The 21,341-nt window shown below is 40.4% G+C and overlaps 1 protein-coding gene across 11 annotated transcripts in view; it reads right to left on the bottom strand.

Moving 5' to 3' along the window:
* Positions 1-21,341, bottom strand: part of PPFIA2 (PTPRF interacting protein alpha 2) — a 570,637-nt gene that overhangs the window by 123,045 nt on the left and 426,251 nt on the right. For 6 of the 11 annotated variants that reach the window (XM_069764416.1, XM_069764417.1, XM_069764412.1 and 3 more), the window contains 3 exons: positions 20,320-20,454; positions 14,868-14,951; positions 7,916-8,047 (listed from right to left, as the gene is read on the bottom strand). In XM_069764416.1, the coding sequence (XP_069620517.1) occupies positions 7,916-8,047; positions 14,868-14,951; positions 20,320-20,454 (351 nt within the window). Of the gene's footprint in view, positions 1-7,915; positions 8,048-14,867; positions 14,952-15,380; positions 15,468-20,319; positions 20,455-21,341 lie in introns of all 11 variants that reach the window. The other 5 variants (XM_069764410.1, XM_069764411.1, XM_069764414.1 and 2 more) reach the window with 1 other exon arrangement.

The raw sequence follows: 21,341 nt of genomic DNA, 5'->3' as shown, positions 1-21,341 counted from the left end.
CAGGTGCCGCATTCCCCAGGTAAAGCCACTTTTGAACCATAAACAGCGGCAGAGGCGCCTGACCTGGGCTACAGAGAAGCAGCACTGGACTGTTGCTAAGTGGTCCCAAGTACTTTTTTCTGATGAAAGCAAATTTTGCATGTCATTCGGAAATCAAGGTGCCAGAGTCTGGAGGAAGACTGGGGAGAAGGAAATGCCAAAATGCCTGAAGTCCAGTGTCAAGTACCCACAGTCAGTGATGGTGTGGGGTGCCATGTCAGCTGCTGGTGTTGGTCCACTGTGTTTCATCAAGGGCAGGGTCAATGCAGCTAGCTATCAGGAGATTTTGGAGCACTTCATGCTTCCATCGGCTGAAATGCTTTATGGAGATGAAAATTTCATTTTTCAGCACGACCTGGCACCTGCTCACAGTGCCAAAACCACTGGTAAATCGTTTACTGACCATGGTATTACTGTGCTCAATTGGCCTGCCAACTCTCCTGACCTGAACCCCATAGAGAATCTGTGGGATATTGTGAAGAGAAAGTTGAGAGACGCAAGACCCAACACTCTGGATGAGCTTAAGGCCGCTATTGAAGCATCCTGGGCCTCCATAACATCTCAGCAGTGTCACAGGCTGATTGCCTCCATGCCACGCCGCATTGAAGCAGTCATTTCTGCCAAAGGATTCCCGACCAAGTATTGAGTGCATAACTGAACATTATTATTTGATGGTTTTTTTGTTTGTTATTAAAAAACACTTTTATTTGATTGGATGGGTGAAATATGCTAATTTATTGAGACAGGTTTTTTGGGTTATCAGGAGTTGTATGCCAAAATCATCAGTATTTAAACAATAAAAGACCTGACAAATTTCAGTTGGTGGATAATGAATCTATAATATATGAAAGTTTAATTGTAATCATTACATTATGGTAAATAATGAAATTTAACACTATATGCTAATTTTTTGAGAAGGACCTGTAGATACCAGGAGGAATGAGGGCCCTGCTCGCAAGCTTACAAACTATGAGGAAAAGGGGAGACACGAGAGGTGGATGGTAACAATTGCTTTAGTTAGTCGGACCAGCCATAGTGTAAGGATCGGGTGTTCATGTAGAGCTGCATGAACCAGTTAACTGCCTAAGTATGTAGCAGTACAGACACAGAGGGCTAATGACTGCATAAAGTGTATGAGAACATGTTGCGAGGAACCTGATTATGTTTTTTTTTTTTTTTTTGAATGGGCCACACAGGGATAGTTAGGTTAATGCGTTGAGGCGGTAGGCCAATCTGAACAAATGAGTTTTTAGGGCATGCTTAAAACTGTGGGGATAGGGGATTAATCGTATTAACTTAGGTAGTGCATTCCAAAGAATCGGCGCAGCACGTGTAAAGTCTTGGAGACGGGAATGGGAGGTTCTGATTATTGAGGATGCTAACCTGAGGTCATTAGCGGAGCGGAGGGCACGCGTAGGGTGGTAGACTGAGACCAGAGAGGAGATGTAGGGTGGTGCTGAGCCATGGAGTGCTTTGTAGATGAGGGTAGTAGTTTTGTACTGGATTCTGGAGTGGATGGGTAACCAGTGTAATGACTGGCACAAGGTAGAGGCATCGGTGTAACGGTTGGTGAGGAATATGATCCTGGCTGCAGCATTCAGGACATATTGGAGCGGGGAGAGTTTTGTATGAGGGAGGCTGATTAGTAGAGAGTTACAATAGTCCAGACGAGAATGAATAAGTGAAACAGTAAGAGTTTTTGCAGAGTCGAAAGTAAGAAAAGGGTGAATTCTAGAAATTTTTTTGAGATGCAGATAAGAAGAGCGAGGCAGTGATCGGATGTGGGGGGTGAATGAAAGCTCGGAATCAAGTATGACCCCAAGGCAGTGGGCATGTTTGGGGTAGTGGGAGAATTGGGAAGTAGTAGCTCTAAGCTGGGTGAGATCGTCAGAAAAAGCAGGTATTTGGCAATTACCTTCCATTAAGTGTTGAGTCTCATAGTAAAAAATAGTGATGGATAACCCTTTAACTGAAGCAATATATAAGGCTTAAAACAGGGTAAGGGAAGTTAAACTGCTACAAACTACAAAGGTGAGGTTGTGAAAGACGGTGTAATGTCACAGGTCAGAAGTCATGGCAAGACTGTATACAGCAACAAGAAAGAAGGTAGTTATACTGCATCAGTTAAGTCTCTACTGGGCAAAAACTTCAAAGCAAACTGAGGTTTCAAAATGTGTTGTTCAAGTTCTTTTAACCCCTTAGCGACCACCAATACTCCTTTTTACGGCGACAGTTAAGGATACTTATTACTCAGCGCCGCTTTTTAACATCACTGACAAAAAAGGGTATAGTGCCCCCCCAGTGTTGGAAAATCTTTGGGGTGTCAGCTCCCAGGGGTAGTTGAGACCCCATAGAACATGATCAAGTCCGGTTTTTACAGTTCTGTCATGTGATTGCTGTTATTCACCGAATTAAGGCGATAACATAAAAAAAAAGTCCAATTTAAAAACCATTTCTCTCTCGTCTGACATGATCTAACACAGTGTTCCTCCCAACTCGGGTCCTCAAGAGCCACCAACAGGTCATGTTTTCAGAATTTCCTTAGTATTTCACAGGGGATAATTGCATCACCTGTGCAATACTAGGGAAATCCTGAAAACATGATCTGTTGGTGGCTCTTGAGGACTGGAGTTGGGGAACACTGATCTAACATATCAGAGAGGAGAGAAATTAGGTCCCTGAGCCCCTCACGGTACCTTAGGTACCAGATCCGTGATCCCCCGGTCCCTTTCCTTCTTCTGCAGAATGAGAATGGCATGAGCATGCAAAGTACGCCCGCCAAGATCTGCAACCCTGTACCCAACAACTGCTGTTCATTTTCTGAATGGCTGCTCACTTTTTATTACTGTGATAGACCCTATCACAGTGATCAAAAGCCCCCAATATTAGTAAATATGGCAGCAATTGGGCTGTGCCTCTCTCTTCTCTCCTTGTAGTTGTTTTGGAAGTGAAGATAGAAACACTACATTGGAGTGATGCCCTGTCAAAGAATAGAAAATGAAAAAAAAAATCACATTTCTACCTCCGAGTCTGTAAATCTCCTAAACCGAAATGATCACTCCCCTTTCTGTGTCATCCCCCTTGTCAGATCACATTTTTTTACTTTATATTTTTTTTTTCATTTTTACCAGTTAGGGTTAAGATTAGGATTAGTCAATTTTTTTCAAAAGGAAAAAAAAAATACTAGTGTTAGTTTAAGTTTAGGGCTAGTAGTGTTAGATTAGGGTTAGTTTTTTTCTTAGGCAGGCGAATAAAGCAATGGCCTGCAGAACATTTAGCACAGAGCAAGCGTACAGCCTGCTTTGCTCCTGCAGTGAAATTGATTCTGCCTCTGAATCTGCCTCGGAAGTAGAACAACTTTCAGACAGTGATGGCGATTCTTACTCCATGGAACACCATAGCCTGACGGTAGAGGAGTCAGTCGTCACTGATGAAGCTTCAGAGGCAGGACCAAGTACTGCAGTCCTTTCACTGCTATGGTATCACGACAGACCATCTTCCACTCAAATTCACCCATTTTTTTTAGCAGGCCCTGGAATAAAATTAGATGTCAATTCTACCCATTTTGATTTTTTCCAAATTTTCGTTACCCGGAAGTACTACAATTGATTGCTCACCAAACCAATTTATATGCCTGACAATATATCTCCCAAAAACCCATTGCCTTTCATTGCTGTTCCAGGATCCTCACAAAAAAATGTTGGGGCATGACTCTGAACATAGGATAAGTAAAAAAAGCACATTCCGTTCCTACTGGGCAACAAAATCTGTCCACAGTACCCCTGTATTTGCTGTCATGTTGCAGGTGTGTTTTCAAGCCCTAATAAAATTCCTCCATTTAAGCGATAATTCCCAAAGAACTGACCTCAACTATGATCGGCTAAACAAATTGAGACCCTCAATTTCCCTCCTACAACATTCATTTCTAAATTCCTATACCCCGGAGCAAAATGTGGCAGTTGACGAGTCCTTGATGAGATACAAGGGCCATCTGACGCCAAGATTGCCTTGTGCAGGCATATACTACGGAGGACAGAGAATCAACTTCAATCCAATATTGCAGCCAGCATGCAGCCAGCAGGTAAGGAAAGGGTGAATCAAAAACCCCAAAACCCCGCCTCCATGGCTGAAGATTGTTCCCTCCAAATTCAGGTGACAGTGTCCCTTTAATATGTGCATGTGCACTTTTTGTATTGCATTCTGACCATAAGCAGCGCTGGCTTCTCCCTTTTTATTTTAACAAATTGTGGGGTCCACTTTTTGGTATGATCTCTGGCAAAAGAAAGCAAATTTGAGCTAAAGCAAGATTTTTGTGAAAAAAATTAACTTTTTCAATATTACGACCTAATTTTATCAAATTCTGTGTCGTACCAGTGGGTTCAAAACTTTCACTATACCCATGGATAAAATCCTTGAGGGGTGTAGTTTCCAAAAAGGGGCACTTGTAGGGGGTTTCTACTGTTTAGGGGCTCTCCAAACCAGACATGGCGTCCAGAATCGATTCCAGACAATTTTGTGTTTAAGGCTATGTGCACACGTTCAGGAATTCATGCAGAAAATTCCTGAGAATTCCGGACATTTTCTGCATGAAATCCGCAAGAAAACCGCATGCGTTTTTGCCGCGATTTTGCCGCGGTTTTGACGTGTTTTTGCCGTGGTTTTGATGCGTTTTTGACGCGTTTTTTTCCGGACACTTCCCAATGCATTTTGGAGTGGGAAATCCGCAAAAAAACCGCTAAAAGATGTCCGGATTTTGTGCGGTATGCGTTTTTTTTGCGGAAAAAAAACGCATCATGTGCACAAAACATCCGGAATTCATTCTAAATGATGGGATGCTTATTGTATGCGGTTTTATTGCGTTTTTATCGGGAAAAACCGCGAAAAAACCGCAACGTGTGAACACAGCCTAAAAGTCAAACTGTGTTACTTCCCTTCAGGGCTAAAACACTTCTTGAATGCATTTTTGAGCACCTCGAGGGGTGTAGTTTTTAGAACGGTGTCACTTTTGGGTATTTTCTGTCGTAGTAACCCCTCAAATGTAAGGTGGGCCCTAAAAAATGGTTTTGTATATTTTGTTGAAAAAAATAGAAATTGCTGGTCAACTTTTAATCATAACTTTCTAAAAAAAATGTTGTTTCAAAAATTGTGCTGATGTAAAGTAGACATATGGGAAATGTTATTTATTAACTATTTTTGTGTGACATAACTCTCTGACTTAAGGGCATAAGAATTCAACATTTTGAAAATTGCTAAATTATTATTATTAATAATATGTAAGGAAGAAACTAAAGGGCACTTTATACAGACTTTCTACTTCTGTAACTTGATTGACTGATAATAAGTATATGTAAATACCAGGACCTCTGGGGTAAATAGGCACTTGCACTTTATTTTATTACCATATGTGTGAATGTGAAGTCGGCATGTATCTCGGCTACCACCCCGACGTTTCGACAACAATTAACATTTCTATTTTTTAAAGCATTCTTACTTTGCAGCATTTTTTCCACAACTGCCTAAAACTTTGGCACAGTACTTTATATTTCATGAAATTCATCAGAAACAAATCATGCATCTATAAGGCTATGTGCACACGTTGCGGAATAGGCTTAGGAATTTCTGGTGCGGATTCTGCATCTCTTGGCAGAAAACGCAGGTGCGGATTTGTCGCGTTTTTTGTGCAGATTTTGTGCGTTTTTGTTGCGGATTTGCTGCAGATTTTTTGCGGATTTCTTGAGTTTTTTACCCCTGCGGATTTCTATAATGGAATGGGTACAAAAACGCTGCAGATCCGCAAAAAAGAAGTGACATGCTACTTCTTTTAATCCGCAGAGTTTCCGCAGGGAATTTTCTGCACCATTAGCACAGCATTTTTTTTAGCATTGATTTACATTGTACTGTAAATCACTTGCGGATCTGCAGCGTTTCTGCACCGCAAAAAACGCTGCAGATCCGCAGGAAATCCGCAACGTGTGCACATATCCTTAGGACATGAACACTTTAAATCAATCTGTCAATTCCTTAGTGAATTGATTTTGCATCAGCATGTTTGGCACTAATATATTGGTTCCGGCATCCAGTGGCAACTGGAAAAATGGACCATTATAACATCAGAAAACAATTTCACTTGAAGCTCTTTTGATGAATACTTTACAAACATCTCAATATTTCACTTACTCGCACCGACCTGTTCACATTAATCAGTGTTTCGTGTGATATTTAGCTCGCATGCTTCATCAAATAGCAAAAAATAGATTATTCCAGGTGTATCCACCCAACTGAGTTTGGATTAGATGTGACAAGTACATATTGGCCGGATGTTTTCTGTATACAGCAGTGCACTAATATGTTGCTAATGGATCTCTGAATGCCTCGGCTTTGTGGTTTGTTTTGGCTATTATGAGCCAGGAAAATGTTATCTAAAGTGTAAATGAATGCGCAATGAACAACTGGATACCAAGGGACCAAAACACTCTAGATTTAAAGCAGCAGTCATTGTCTCTGATGTTTGGACAGGTTTTCTTACAACTTCTCTATATATTGTGCCATTGCTCTGTTGATCTTCCTTAAAAGGAATCTGTCACCAGGTGTTTCCTACCTCATCTGAGAGCAGCATAGTGTAGGAAAACAGACCCTAAATCCAATGATGTATAACTTAGTTTACTGGGTGCAGCCGTTCTGACACAATCTGAGTTCTTAGATGCAGGATGAAGCCGAGCTGAAAAAGCTAGCCCCGCCTACAGCAGGCTCTCCATGTACAAAGTCCATACACAGCGAGCTGCTGATCAAAAGAGGAGGTGTGGTTGGCCAATGAGGCACGCCCTAGCTAGTCACAGCAATGATAATGTCCTAGTGATAAAACCTTCACTGTAATTAAACAACAGCACACAGCTTTAAGACACAGTGACACATCCCTGAATTTTGAGTTTCAGCCTCTACCTCATACTGTCTCCAGATTACATAGCAAAAATCTGCTGACAGTTTCCCTTTAATATGTATTAAAATTGAATGCGTGTTGTAGCTCTTCCTCTTTTCAATAAAATGTCAGTATCAGGAGACTCTCCAGGGTCAGAGAAGAATAATGGAGGCATGACACAATGCAAAGTTCCAGCACAGATACTTCAGAATTGTTATTTTATGGGGAATGCAAGTGTATGTACTAAAAAAATGATATGTAAGAAAAGCTGACAGTTTTCCTTAAAGGGAACCCGTCATCCCCAAAATCAAGGGTAAGGTAAGCCCACCAGCATCAGGGGCTTATCTACAGCATTTTGTAATGCAGTAGATAAGCCCCCCGATGTAACCTGAAAGATGAGAAAAAGAGGTTACATTTTACTCACTCAGGGGCAGTCCCGGTTCCGGTCCAGTCCGATGGGTGTTGTGGTCCGGTCCGGCGCCTCTCTTCTTCATAGGATGACGTCCTCTTCTTGTCTTCACACTGCGGCTCCGGCGCAAGCGTACTTTGTCTGCCCTGTTGAGGGCAGAGCAAAGTACTGCAGTGCACAGGCGCTGGGCCTCTCTGACCTTTCCCGGTGCCTGCGCATTGCAGTACTTTGCTCTGCCCTCAACAGGGCAGACAAAGTACGCCTGTGCCAGAGCCGCAGCATGAAGACAAGATGAGGACGTCATTGTAAGAAGATGGGAGGCCCCGGACCGGACCGCGACGCCCATCGGATCGGACCGCCCACCTAGTTGAGTATAATCTAACCTCTTTTTCTCATCTTTTAGGTTACATCGGGGGCTTATCTACAGCATTCCAGAATGCTGTAGATAAGCCCCTGATGCCGGAGGGCTTAGCTTACCGTCGATTTTGGGGGTGACAGGTTCCCTTTAAATACCCATGTAGTATATTCAAATATTGCAACATTGCTCCCACCTTGTCTTCAAGTGCAGCCATTCGTTCCTTCAAGTGCAACTGCAACCGTTCATTGGATTCTGTTAGAAGCCTATCCACTGTATCAGAAAGTCTTTTGTTGTGTTCTTCATTCATTTTTTCTCTTTGGCGAGCCTATGTAATACAAACAATAAAAAAGCAACTTGTAATATCTTGTACCAATTTTTTGTATCCTGGCAAAACTTGAATGGGGTTGTTTGGATTAGAAAGATAAACCTGCCTTTACCCCCGTAAACACTGCCACTCCTGTCTAAGGGCTGAGTCTACTACTGTGCAGCTCAGAAGTGTGAAAGCGGTTAGGCTGCAATACCAGACACAGCCTTTAGACAATAGCGGCACTGTTTCTGTATAGTTAAAAAAAACTACTCATTTTTCCTAACCATGGATAATTATTTTAAATAGGACCGTTTCCAGAGTCAAAAGTGGCCAGTTTTTGCTCCTATTTTATTCCCGTTGCTCCTCTCAGTATTACAGTTTTTTTTTAAATCTGCCATATGGTTCCAGAGATATGGATCTTTTTATTAAGTGTAAATTTTTACCGTCATTGCCATAGAGTCATTACACAAGATTCTCTTGGGCGGGTCTTTAGGCTCTTCTTCATTATTAACTTGTCAGGATCACCCCCTTGGTAAAGACCATACAATTTAGCACTAATTAAAAAGTGCCGTACCATAAAGCGGATTTAAAAAAAAAAGGAATACTCAGAGCAGCAACGAGAATAATTTAAGAGCAACAACTGGCCACTTTTGACCTGGAGATCTCATCAATCACTTGTTATTCCTTGCATAGATATATTATTATTATTTATTGTTATAGCACCATTTGTTCCATGGCGCTTTACATGTGAGGAGGGGTATACATAATAAAAACAGGTACAATAATCTTAAACAATACAAGTCACAACTGGTACAGGAGGAGAGAGGACCCTGCCCGCGAGGGCTCACAATCTACAAGGGATGGGTGAGAATACAGTAGGCGAGGGCAGAGCTGGTCATGCAGCGGTTTGGTCAATCAGTGGTTGCATATATGCTATTTTTACTATTAACATATAAAGATTCTTAGTGTTCTACATGCAGTATTACATTCTGTCTATTGTTGTCACTGGAAGACTTTTGTTATCAAAAGTTGTAGTTTTTCAACAATGGCAGAGCCTATGTTTATTGCTGACAAGGATAATACATTGACAAGCTGAGTGTTCCAGAATGAGAGCTGTTCTACTCAGTGACTAACAAATACTATTGATAAAATAAAATCATCCATATCAGCTTCATACACTCAGATATAAACTTTCTGGAAAGTGAGCCCCAAACTCTGTAAAATAGCTAAAATAACAAAATCGGCATATGCTCACCCTACTTGGATCCAGTGTCAACTCTCCGCTGTTGCTCCAGTGTCAGTCTATTGGCTGCAGCAGTAATGTCATGTCAACATCGTACATCACTCTAACCACTCAATGAGCTCAGCAGCACACTCACTGAGCTCAGCGGCACACTCACTGAGCTCAGCGGCACAGGCTTTCATCCTCATCAGAGCTGCTGAGCTCTGTGACTAGCAAGAGCAGTAATGCGTGCTGTTGAAGTGATGTCACTGCTGCAGCCAAAACATTGAGACCAGATCAATGGGGGGGAGTTGGCACTGGACCCATGTAGGGTGTCTTGGTATTTGACACCCAGGTATCTCTATTGATGACCTATCCTGTCGGGAGGTCATCAAATCTCTATGTCTGGACAACCATTTTAAGTGATGTATTACATACTCCTGTCTTTAAGTGATGTTAAATAGTTAACTGGAGATATAGTGAGAACAATATAAGAAAAACTTCTGCACATACATTTCCATACAGCCATAGTGGGAACAATATAAGCAATGCCTCTGCACATACATTTACATACTGACATAGTGAGAACAATATTAGAGATGCTACTTCACATACATTTACATACAAACATAGTGAGAACAATATAAGAGAAACTTCTGCACATACATTTACATACAAACATAGTGACAACAATATAAGCAATGCCTCTGCACATATATTTACATACAGACATAGTGAGAACAATATAAGAGAAACTTCCGCACATACAGTACAGACCGAAAGTTTGGACACACCTTCTCATTTAAAGATTTTCCTGCATTTTCATGACTATGAAATTTATACATTCACACTGAAGGCATCAAAACTATGAATTAACACATGTGAAATTATATACTTAACAAAACAGTGTGAAACAACTGAAATTATATCTTATATTCTAGGTTCTTCAATGTAGCCACCCTTTGCTTTGATGACTGCTTTGCACACTCTTGGCATTCTCTTGATGAGCTACAAGAGGTAGTCACCGGAAATGGTCTTCCAACAATCTTGAAGGAGTTCCCAGAGATGCTTAGCACTTGTTGGCCCTTTTGTCTTCACTCTTCGGTCCAGCTTACCCCAAACCATCTCGATTGGGTTCAAGTCTGGTGACTGTGGAGGCCAGGTCATTTGGCATAGCACCCCATCACTCTCCTTCTTGGTCAAATAGCCCTTACACAGCCTGGAGGTGTGTTTGGGGTCATTGTCCAGTTGAAAAATAAATGATGGTCCAACTAAACGCAAATCGGATGGAATAGCATGCCGCTGAAAGATGCTGTGGTAGCCATGCTGGTTCAGTATGCCTACAATTATGAATAAATCCCCAACAGTGTCACCAGCAAAGCACCCCAACACCATCACACCTCCTCCTCCATGCTTCACGGTGGGAACCAGGCATGTAGAGTCCATCCGTTCACCTTTTCTGCGTCGCACAAAGACACAGTGGTTGGAACCAAAGATCTCAAATTTGGACTCATCAAACCAAAGCACAGATTTCCACTGGTCTAATGTCCATTCCTTGTGTTCTTTAGCCCAAACAAGTCTCTTCTGCTTGTTGCCTGTCCTTAGCAGTGGTTTCCTAGCAGCTATTCTACCATGAAGGCCTGCTGCACAAAGTCTCCTCTTAACAGTTGTTGTAGAGATGTGTCTGCTGCTAGAACTCTGTGTGGCATTGACCTGGTCTCTAATCTGAGCTGCTGTTAACCTGCGATTTCTGAGGCTGGTGACTTGGATAAACTTATCCTCAGAAGCAGAGGTGACTCTTGGTCTTCCTTTCCTGGGGTGGTCCTCATGTGAGCCAGTTTCTTTGTAGCGTTTGATGGTTTTTGCAACTGTACTTGGGGATACTTTCAAAGTTTTCCCAATTTTTCGGACTGACTGACCTTAATTTCTTAAAGTAATGATGGCCACTCGCTTTTCTTTTCTTAGATGCTTTTTTCTTGCCATAATACAAATTTTAACATTCTATTCAGTAGGACTATCAGCTGTGTATCCACCAGACTTCTGCACAACACAACTGATGGTCCCAACCTCATTTATAAGGCAAGAAATCCCACTTATTAAACCTGACAGGGCACACCTGTGAAGTGAAAACTATTTCCAGTGACTACCTCTTGAAGCTCATCAAGAGAATGCCAAGCGTGTGCAAAGCAGTCATCAAAGCAAAAGGTGGCTACTTTGAAGAACCTAGAATATAAGACATATTTTCAGTTGTTTCACACTTTTTTGTTAAGTATATAATTCCACAAGTGTTAATTCATAGTTTTGATACCTTCAGTGTGAATTTATAATTTTCATAGTCATGAAAGTACAGAAAAATCTTTAAATGAGAAGGTGTGTCCTTACTTATGGTCTGTACTGTACATTTACATACAGACACAGTGAGAAAAATATTAGAGATGCTACTGCACATACATTTACATACAATAAATGATGGTGAGATGTTGCTGCAGAAATAAATGCATGATAAATTATGTTACTCAGTAAACCATTATTAACCTGTTAGATACATGGACAAGGTTACCTGGATACCAGAGGTCTCAAGATATGGGCAGGTCACATGACTGATATGTTACAGTTAGGTCCATAAATATTTGGACAGAGACAACATTTTTCTAATTTTGGTTCTAGATATTACCACAATGAATTTTAAACAAAACAATTCAGATGCAGTTGAAGTTTAGACTTTTAGCTTTCATTTGAGGGTATCCACATTAAAATTGGATGAAGGGTTTAGGAGTTTCAGCTCCTTAACATGTGCCACCCTGTTTTTAAAGGGACCAAAAGTAATTGGACAGATTCAATAATTTTAAATAAAATGCTCATTTTTAGTACTTGGTTGAAAACCCTTTGTTGGCAATGACTGCCTGAAGTCTTGAACTCATGGACATCACCAGACGCTGTGTTTCCTCCTTTTTGATGCTCTGCCAGGCCTTCACTGCGGTGGTTTTCAGTTGCTGTTTGTTTGTGGGCCTTTCTGTCTGAAGTTTAGTCTTTAACAAGTGAAATGCATGCTCAATTGGGTTGAGATCAGGTGACTGACTTGGCCATTCAAGAATATTCCACTTCTTTGCTTTAATAAACTCCTGGGTTGCTTTGGCTTTATGTTTTGGGTCATTGTCCATCTATAGTATGAAACGACGACAATCAGTTTGGCTGCATTAGGCTGGATCTGAGCACACAGTATGTCTCTGAATACCTCAGAATTCATTCGGCTGCTTCTGTCCTGTGTCACATCATCAATAAACACTAGTGACCCAGTGCCACTGGCAGCCATGCATGCCCAAGCCATCACACTGCCTCCGCCGTGTTTTACAGATGATGTGGTATGCTTTGGATCATGAGCTGTACCACGCCTTCGCCATACTCTTCTCTTTCCATCATTCTGGTAGAGGTTGATCTTGTTTCATCTGTCCAAAGAATGTTCTTCCAGAACTGTGCTGGCTTTTTTAGATGTTTTTTAGCAAAGTCCAGTCTAGCCTTTTTATTCTTGATGCTTATGAGTGGCTTGCACCGTGCAGTGAACCCTCTGTATTTACTTTCATGCAGTTTTCTCTTTATGGTAGATTTGGATATTGATACGCCTACCTCCTGGAGAGTGTTGTTCACTTGGTTGGCTGTTGTGAAGCGGTTTCTCTTCACCATGGAGATTATTCTGCGATCATCCACCACTGTTGTCTTCCGTGGGCGCCCAGGTCTTTTTGCATTGATGAGTTCACCAGTGCTTTCTTTCTTTCTCAGGATGAACCAAACTGTAGATTCTGTCACTCCTAATATTGTAGCAATTTCTCAGATGGGTTTTTTCTGTTTTCGCAGCGTAAGGATGGCTTGTTTCACCTGCATGGAGAGCTGCTTTGACCGTATGTTTACTTCACAGCAAAACCTTCCAAATGCAAGCATCACACCTCAATCAACTCTAGGCCTTTTATCTTCTTAATTGAGAATGACATAATGAAGGGATTGCCCACACCTGTCCATGAAATAGCCTTGGAGTCATTTGTCCAATTATTTTGGTCCCTTTAAAAACAGGGTGGCACATGTTAAGGAACTGAAACTCCTAAACCCTTCATCCAATTTTAATGTGGATACCCTCAAATGAAAGCTGAACGTCTGAACTTCAACTGCATCTGAATTGTTTTGTTTAAAATTCATTGTGGCAATGTCTATAACCAAAATTAGAAAAATGTTGTCTCTGTCCAAATATATATGGACCTAACTGTATATGCTATTCAGTTGATGTAATAAAGGTTTGTGAGGAAAACTTTACATCTATGTATATTACTAATGTTTATGATTTCCTACTGTAGAAAAGAATGAGAAAATATAGAAAACACAGTAAGTTTATGAAAGAAATGATCCACACTAACTATTTTTCAGCTTCCATTACCGTCTTCTAACCGTAAAGATTCTTTTAACTAACTTTTCACATGTTTGCAAAAGGTAAAAAAAAAAAGAATATTGTAAAAAGATGTTAAAGCATATCTAGAAACATATTAAGCAGCCAGCGTCTGTGATGACACCCAACAACCAAAGATCTGGAGTCCCTGTCACAATACAGAATGTGCTGTATTGTAGCTGAGTCATGCTGAAGGGACAACAAGCTATAGGGACAATAATGGTTGATGGCTTAAAGGTAATCTGTCACCTCATTTTTGCTAGCAGTATAATGTAGAGATAGTCATCCTGAGTCCAGTGGTGTATAACTTACTGGGCTGGTAGCTGTAGCTGTGATAATCTCCTGCTGATAAAAATGTGATTTTATCACTACTTGTCTAGTAAACCTGCTACTAGGTAGTCCAAGCCCACTCCTACGACTGATTGGCAGCTTTCTGCCTATGCACAGTGTCCACAGAAAGCTTCCAACCAGTGGCATGGGCAGGGTTATACAGCTATACATTCAGAGACCTAGTAGATCTGCAGCAGATTAAAACAGTGATTATATCAAACTGACAGCAGGTAGCCATGTATGTGATACTAAAATCAGGGTCTCTGCACTTTTACTAAGCTGCTCTCAAATGGGGTAGCAAAAGTCTGGTGACGGATTCAGTTTAAATAGAAGCATTTTTTTTTATATAAATTTGGTGGTGATTTGGATCCACAAAATGTTGCAATGGTCACTGCTGAGCATAAAATATATTTGCATGTTCCCTAAATGGCATTTACAGTATATGGTTTTCCTTTAATGCTGAGGGATTGGTGATGAGCGAATATACTCATTGCTCGGGTTTTCCCTAGCACGCTCGGGTGACCTCCGAGTATCTGTAACTGCTCGGAGATTTAGTTTTTGTAGATTTAGCTGAATGATTTACAGCTGCTAGCCAGCCTGAGTACATGTGGGGGTTGTCTGGTTGCTAGGGAATTCCCACATGTATTCAAGCTGTCTAGCAGCTGCAAATCATGCAGCTGCGTCCACAGAAACTAAATCTCCGAGCACTAACAAATACTCGGAGGTCACCCGAGCGTGCTAGGGGAAACCTGAGCAACGGGTACACTCACTGATCACTATGAGGGATCAAAATTCAGAAGTAACTTATGGAGCAACATGTGAATCACTACGTCTTCATTGACAGTTATACGCACCCTCTGAAGTTCTTGGTTCTTTTCTTCAAGCTGTGTTTCCAGGTGCCTCATTCGTTCTTCGATATTCCCATGTCTTTCTTCTGCCTATGAAAAAAAATACAAGAAGCTGATCTGAAATGTGTGCACTCAGGTTAGTGACGTGTTCCTCAAAGAAGGTACAAGACAAAAGCAAGCTACTACTAACCGCAAACTTACTCTACTAAAATAAATAGTATAGAATCAGGCAGCTGGACAGCATTGCTTGAAATGTGTCAGCTAATCGAGGCCTGCTACATCCAAGCGCTAGCAAAACTTCGGGTTTATTTATGAGCAATGAAGTCAGCCAAATGTAACATGCAGTCTGTGCATGGCTTGAAAACAAACCTCATATTGGAAATCATAAGCCCCTGAAGCACTAAACTGCATGATGGTTGATTATCAATAATTAAAGCAACAAAAAAACCAAGAGATTAAAAGAAAATAAAATCAGATGGATTCTAGTCAGCAATAGAAAGTAAAGTCCTGTAGGACTACCTTCCTACGTATGGAGACCATTTCTTGTAGATTAGCTTCCATTACATATTGATAATCATCAGATGAAGTAGAAGAACTTGGATCAGACTAACAAGTCAAGGAAAAGGAGAGGGACAAAGTTGATAAAACCAGAATAAAAGGCCACAAACGGCTAAAGAAAAAACACAAAATGCTTAAAAGTAAAATATGTGACAATGTAAATTTTAGGGACAACAGACTAAAAAAAATAAACAGCAAACTGAACTAATCCAAGGCTAAAATAATGGAATGATGTGTGCTCCTGCTTATGTTGACAGCCAAGTTCCTCAAGCTCTGTTCACACTAGCGTCACAGCTTTCACTTAAGGAGCCTATAATTAAAGGGAACCTGCCAGCTTAATTGCCAGCTTATGTTGTCGACCTAAACCGCCACCATCTAAGCATAGCAACTAGTGATGAGAGAGTGTACTCGTTGCTCAGGTTTTCCAGAGCACGCTCGGGTGACCTCCGAGTATTTGTTAGTGTTCGGAGATTTAGTTTTCATCCCGGCAACTGAATGATTTACAGCTATTAGACAGATTGATTACATGTGGGGATTCCCTAGCAACCAGGCAACCCCCACATGTACTCAGCCTGGCTAATAGCTGTAAATCATTCAGCTGAGGCAATGAAAACTTGATCTCTGAACACTAACAAATACTCGGAGGACACCGGAGCGTGCTCAGGAAAACCCGAGCAACGAGTATACTCGCTCATCACTAATAGCAACCTTTCCCTGAATTCTAAGAAGCCCCTTCATGTGGTTTAGCAATTGCTGAATTTATCTAAAATGAACTTTGAAGCTACACTTGTGCTAAACAAATTAGCGGTTGCCTAGTCGGGGAGGTGTGGGAGGCGTTGATCACCTGGACTAACTCTCCAACTAATCATGTAAGAACGCCCTGGAGGCTGGAGCCACATGATTTGTAAGAACAACATCTACTGTTTTCGAATATCGCACATGGGTGTGAAGTTCTTCCTCCCTGGATTTGCGCAATTAAGCTGGATGTATGTCCCTAGCTTCATCGTTGCCTTCCTTATGCATGCACAGGGAGGCAGCAGTGACACAGAACTTGGAAAACTTCGGAGAAGCTCCACATCTACTGCCCGAAAATGCTCCCGTAAATATAACTATTATTGGTGATTGTTTCGTTGGTGGCATATGAGGTGTGCAGACCGTGACGGTCTTATATTTTTGGTCAGTAGTAGTCTGTTTATTCCTCTTAGTCAAATAGCATGATTTTTTTGTTCTGTTTTTGGCTAAAATGAGAGTAGACCTGTTCCCATGCTACACTTCTCTTACATAGGGCAGCACAGTCTTATGAAAGATTCACTTTAATGGGATTCTTTTGGGCTCCAGTCCTTTTAATGGCAACAGAAGAATTATCATCTAACTAATAAAGATACAAAAAAAAACTGAAGGTAACTTAGAACGAATCCCAAAAATGCAAATGTGAACAGGACCTAAATTAGATTAATTAAATGAAAGATTTTTTTTATAGCAAAAAATGCACATGCTTAGCATGTATTAGCTACTTTAAAGGGCAACCATACTTTCAGTTAACTTTTCAGAATAAGCAGTCCTGTGCGTACACGAGCAATAACACTATTTCTGGCCATTATGTGACTTGTAAGCTGCATATTATATATCACATCACACAGAGATGGATTCCTGCACTTCTTTCTTTTTTTTTAGCACACTGAGAGAAGCAGCAACAACATAGAGGAAATTACACAGCAGTACTAATCAACATAGATATGAATGCCGCTCTGGGATGAGCTAAAATACTTGTTACAGAGCTCCACACAATCTTTCTTTTGCCTGTTTCCTCTCCCTGCTCTTCACCCTTCCTCTCCACTCTGCTCTCCATTGAATATAATGTGCGGTGTCACAGTGAGCTAGTAGTCCTTTTCTTATCTAAGAAAATTGGACTTGAGCTGATTTTTCAGAGTGGATGGTGAGTTCAGGAGGCAGGGTGGAGAGGAAGGAAGCAAATTTCTCTGATAACATATTATAACATTTCGTATAATCACAAGTAGTATTGACGTATAAGGTTTGCGAAAAGTACAGTTCTCATTTCATTGCAAAAGAATATATATCAGCTACAGTTACGGATAAGAATTGAAGTGAAAATTTTGAGAAAAGTTAAAAAGCAAACATAAAGAAGATACTTACAAAACTAAACACTATGGTTTAATGATCAAAAATTAAAAAGCCTGGCCACAATAGGACAATCCCTTCTTAAGGCTTCTTTTACACTTAACGTGTTTTTTGCGAGCCGTTTTTGCACGCCGCATTGCCACAATTTTCATGGCCTGCCGCAATAACGGACCACAAAAAACTTGCGGATCGCCGTTTTTCGAGTTCCCAATACTATAGCAAAAGTATTGGGGAAAAAAACGTCAGTCCACAAAACCGGAAGTCACGGTGCACCGCAAAAACAACCTTCTGTTGTTTTTGCGGCCCCATTTATTTACAATCAATGATTTACAATGAGGGCCGTGTGTGTAAGCCGTGAAAAAGATCAAGAAGACTCGATCATTTTTCACGGCCGTAAATACTGCCCTCACGGCCATACAGCGTACAGCGCTCCGTGGATTTATTGCGGCCCATAGAAATCTATTGGGGCCGCATAAATGGGCCGCAAACACAGTAAGTGTAAAATAAGCCTTATAGTTACAGTCTGCTGCATAAAATAAAAAATAACGCGTACGGACTTCCTGGACCAACGCCACTCCTCTGATCGACACACTGTGTCTCCCGAAGGTCATGTGACATTGTTATAGACTTCTACTCTGAGGGAATACAGAAAGGTTGCGGCTGGAGACACTGCAATAGGAGGAGTGGTGTCTGTCTGAGAAGTAGGGATGCATTTTTTTCTGCTTCAGAATGGATCTATGAAGAAAGGCTTGTCCTGAATGGGATAACCACTTTAGTTTATTTCAATATGATGGTCCTGATAGGAAAGTTTACTATCAGGAATAACGCAACTGACTGATTGTCTCCTATAAACGCCAAGGGAGACATTTTCTCAAGTTCTCTAACTATATCTAGACACTAGGATATACTGTATATTTCTTATTGCACTATTGGTTACATTTGAAAACAGAATGGACTTAGGGAAGCATGACTTTATTTTACAGTGAAAATAATAATAGAATTGATTTTTTGTTTTGCTTTTATGGGTCTTTTATATGAGAAATGTAAAATATCGCCAATACCTCTATAATTCCTTACATTCCATTATATTGATTTCATGCTATTTAGAAAGTGCTTACATTCTTACTCATGACCTTGTCCCCCAGTGGGATTTACATCTAATTTTCCAATTTCATACCATGGCAGGTATGAAATCTGTGGCAAATGCCATCAGCAGTTTTGGAGTTCTATATGGTAATTATCATAGCAATTCTAAATGCCGTATTGGAAATTTTGATCAAATTTCTTTTGGCTCAATAAAAATTAAGATGAGACATCAGAGATCCCAAGTAGGCATTCGGATGCTACTCCAAAAAAAAACTAATTAATACCATCCTAGGTTCTATTTGATTTTTCTACAGCATCCCAGTCTATCTTGATTTGTTGGATTTATTTACCAGTCCAATCTGATATTTCAGTAAGTGGTATGTGGATTGTCCTGGTAATTAAGTGGTTGCCTTGGAGAGCAGTTCTTGGCTCATTCCACAGACTTAGCAATTAGATCTTTACAGGCATAGCATGAGACGCAGCATCGTGACCTTTAAAGGCTTATTGCCTCAATGAACTGCTAGAGTCAAGAAGTTTTTTGCTTTTGTTATATAGCGAAATATGATAAAATACCAAGAAAAAGTTATTGGTAAATTTTTCGGCTTAATTTCTTGTAGTAGTACTGCACTACCGCACCATGTGCCTACCTGGTTCAGTCATAATGACATTAAAGTGAACCTGTCACCGGGTTTGGCCGATTCTATATTGCAAGTAGGAGGGCGGCATCGAAAGAAGAAGGGAGGCACCGGACCAAGAGGAGAGACTCCCCCCGGACTGGACTGCCCAGCAGGTGAGTATAATAAAAGTTATTATTCTACTCATGCAGGTTGGGTTGGGGACAGATATCAAGCATTATAGAATGCTGTATATCAGCCCTGAAAGGTGATGGCCGTATCTCTTATCGGCCAAACCTGGTGACAGGTTCCCTTTAAATATATTGGCAAAATGATACTTCTCTGTACATTTAATTATAGTTGTTTTGAATAGACATCTTTAAGTTTGTATACACAAGTTAAGCATTGGATTAGCCATTCATTTATTAATAGGGATAGTTTAATGCTAAGTTTAAGCTGCTTAATAAAGTATAGAATCCATAACAATAAAAAAAAACAGGGATAGTTATTTACTACGTAAAATGCAGACAAAATTCTTGCACAACTTGATCAAAAAAGTGAAGACCTGTACCAAATGTATTCTTTGGTTTACACACTTTTTAAAATAAAACCTTTTGAACACTTTTAAACATTGCCTAGATAAAGGGTAAAGAGGATTGGTTAAATGCAACAAATTTAGTAATCATTCCATCATGGGTGGCAAAATTATTCCTTCTGTGCCAATTTGATAAAATTGGTGAAAATTTCACCATTAATGCCACCAAATTTGGTTTTGAAAGTAAAACTCCTACTTTTTAACATAGTTTTGTCAAACTTTCACATGCACAACTCAAAATAAAGTAAAATAAAACTAAGAGATAATACATCTCATGTGCAAAGTAGGCAAAAACAAGCAGTCATTGTAAAAATAAAAAAAGCTCAGTGCAGCTTGCAGTCAATGAAATATGTAAAATAGGTAACTAGTATCTTCATATTTAAATCTTTACCCCCATAAAATCCATTTATTAGGACAATGCAAATACTCCAAAGTTCTTATTTGGAACTTTACATCAGTTTAGTACCTTAGTAAGGGCTGCTATTCTCTGAGCCAGCTCTGCTTCCACTTCCGGCAACGTTTCAGCTTTTCTCATAGTCTGCTGCAGTTTCTGTTCAGCCAGTTCCAAACGTTCTTGCAATTGTCTATTTTTCTCTTCCATCTATACTTCAGAAAAGGAAACATTTTCGTTTAAAAAAATGTATCTGTTAAATCAATATACACAAATGCTAGTTTCGTGAAAAGTTGCACACCTCGTAAGTTTAACCAAAAACTTCCTTGCGTATACAATTAAAAGGGTTCTCCGTTATTAGGCTGAGCCATGCAACTAGCTGACAATTCTTTAAAAATGAGAATACAAACATAATTCACCTGTGGAAGCCACGGCTGGAAGTGCTGGAAATGCAGTGGCTTCCAGGTAAGTGATCCTTATGCTATTTTTAACATTACCAGCTTGTGGACCACCTTCACCTTAAGAAGGACAACCACTTTTTTTTCTGAGATTCTACAACATTTTCTCTAGAGTGGGGAATGTTATGAAAAATGTTATAACAAAGAAATAACAATTATTTGTTCTTGAATCTCCTGTTGCTTCAGCGCTTGCACTTCAGTTGCCTTTGCTAAACTTTCAGTAATGACGTCTTAGCCACAAATCACCTATACACTGTGACCAAAGTTTGTCTGAGTTGTCACGTTGCAATTAAAAACTGGCTTCAACAACAGGGTGACTGATGGATGGGAACAAAATATTCAAAACATCTCAATTTATATAGTAATTACAAGTCTTGGTATGATATAAAAAAAATGGCTGGCAGCTCGGTTTACAATTACCAATAAATAAAATCCATAGATGTACTCAATAGGAGAAGTCTACAGACGCTGTGGGCCATGGTAGCACATAGAGGTTATGCAGACTGTTAACAATAGCATGCGCAAGGTGTTATCGTGTTGAAATGGAGCTCCTGGGACACTTTGGAGAAATGAAGGTACAACAAGTTCCATGATAAATTCAACGTAACGACGAGTTGTTATTGTACATGGAATGAAGAC

Source organism: Ranitomeya imitator, chromosome 4 (assembly GCF_032444005.1).
Source record: "Ranitomeya imitator isolate aRanImi1 chromosome 4, aRanImi1.pri, whole genome shotgun sequence".
Classification (NCBI taxonomy): domain Eukaryota; kingdom Metazoa; phylum Chordata; class Amphibia; order Anura; family Dendrobatidae; genus Ranitomeya; species Ranitomeya imitator.
This window is presented reverse-complemented; position numbering and strand designations above follow the sequence as displayed.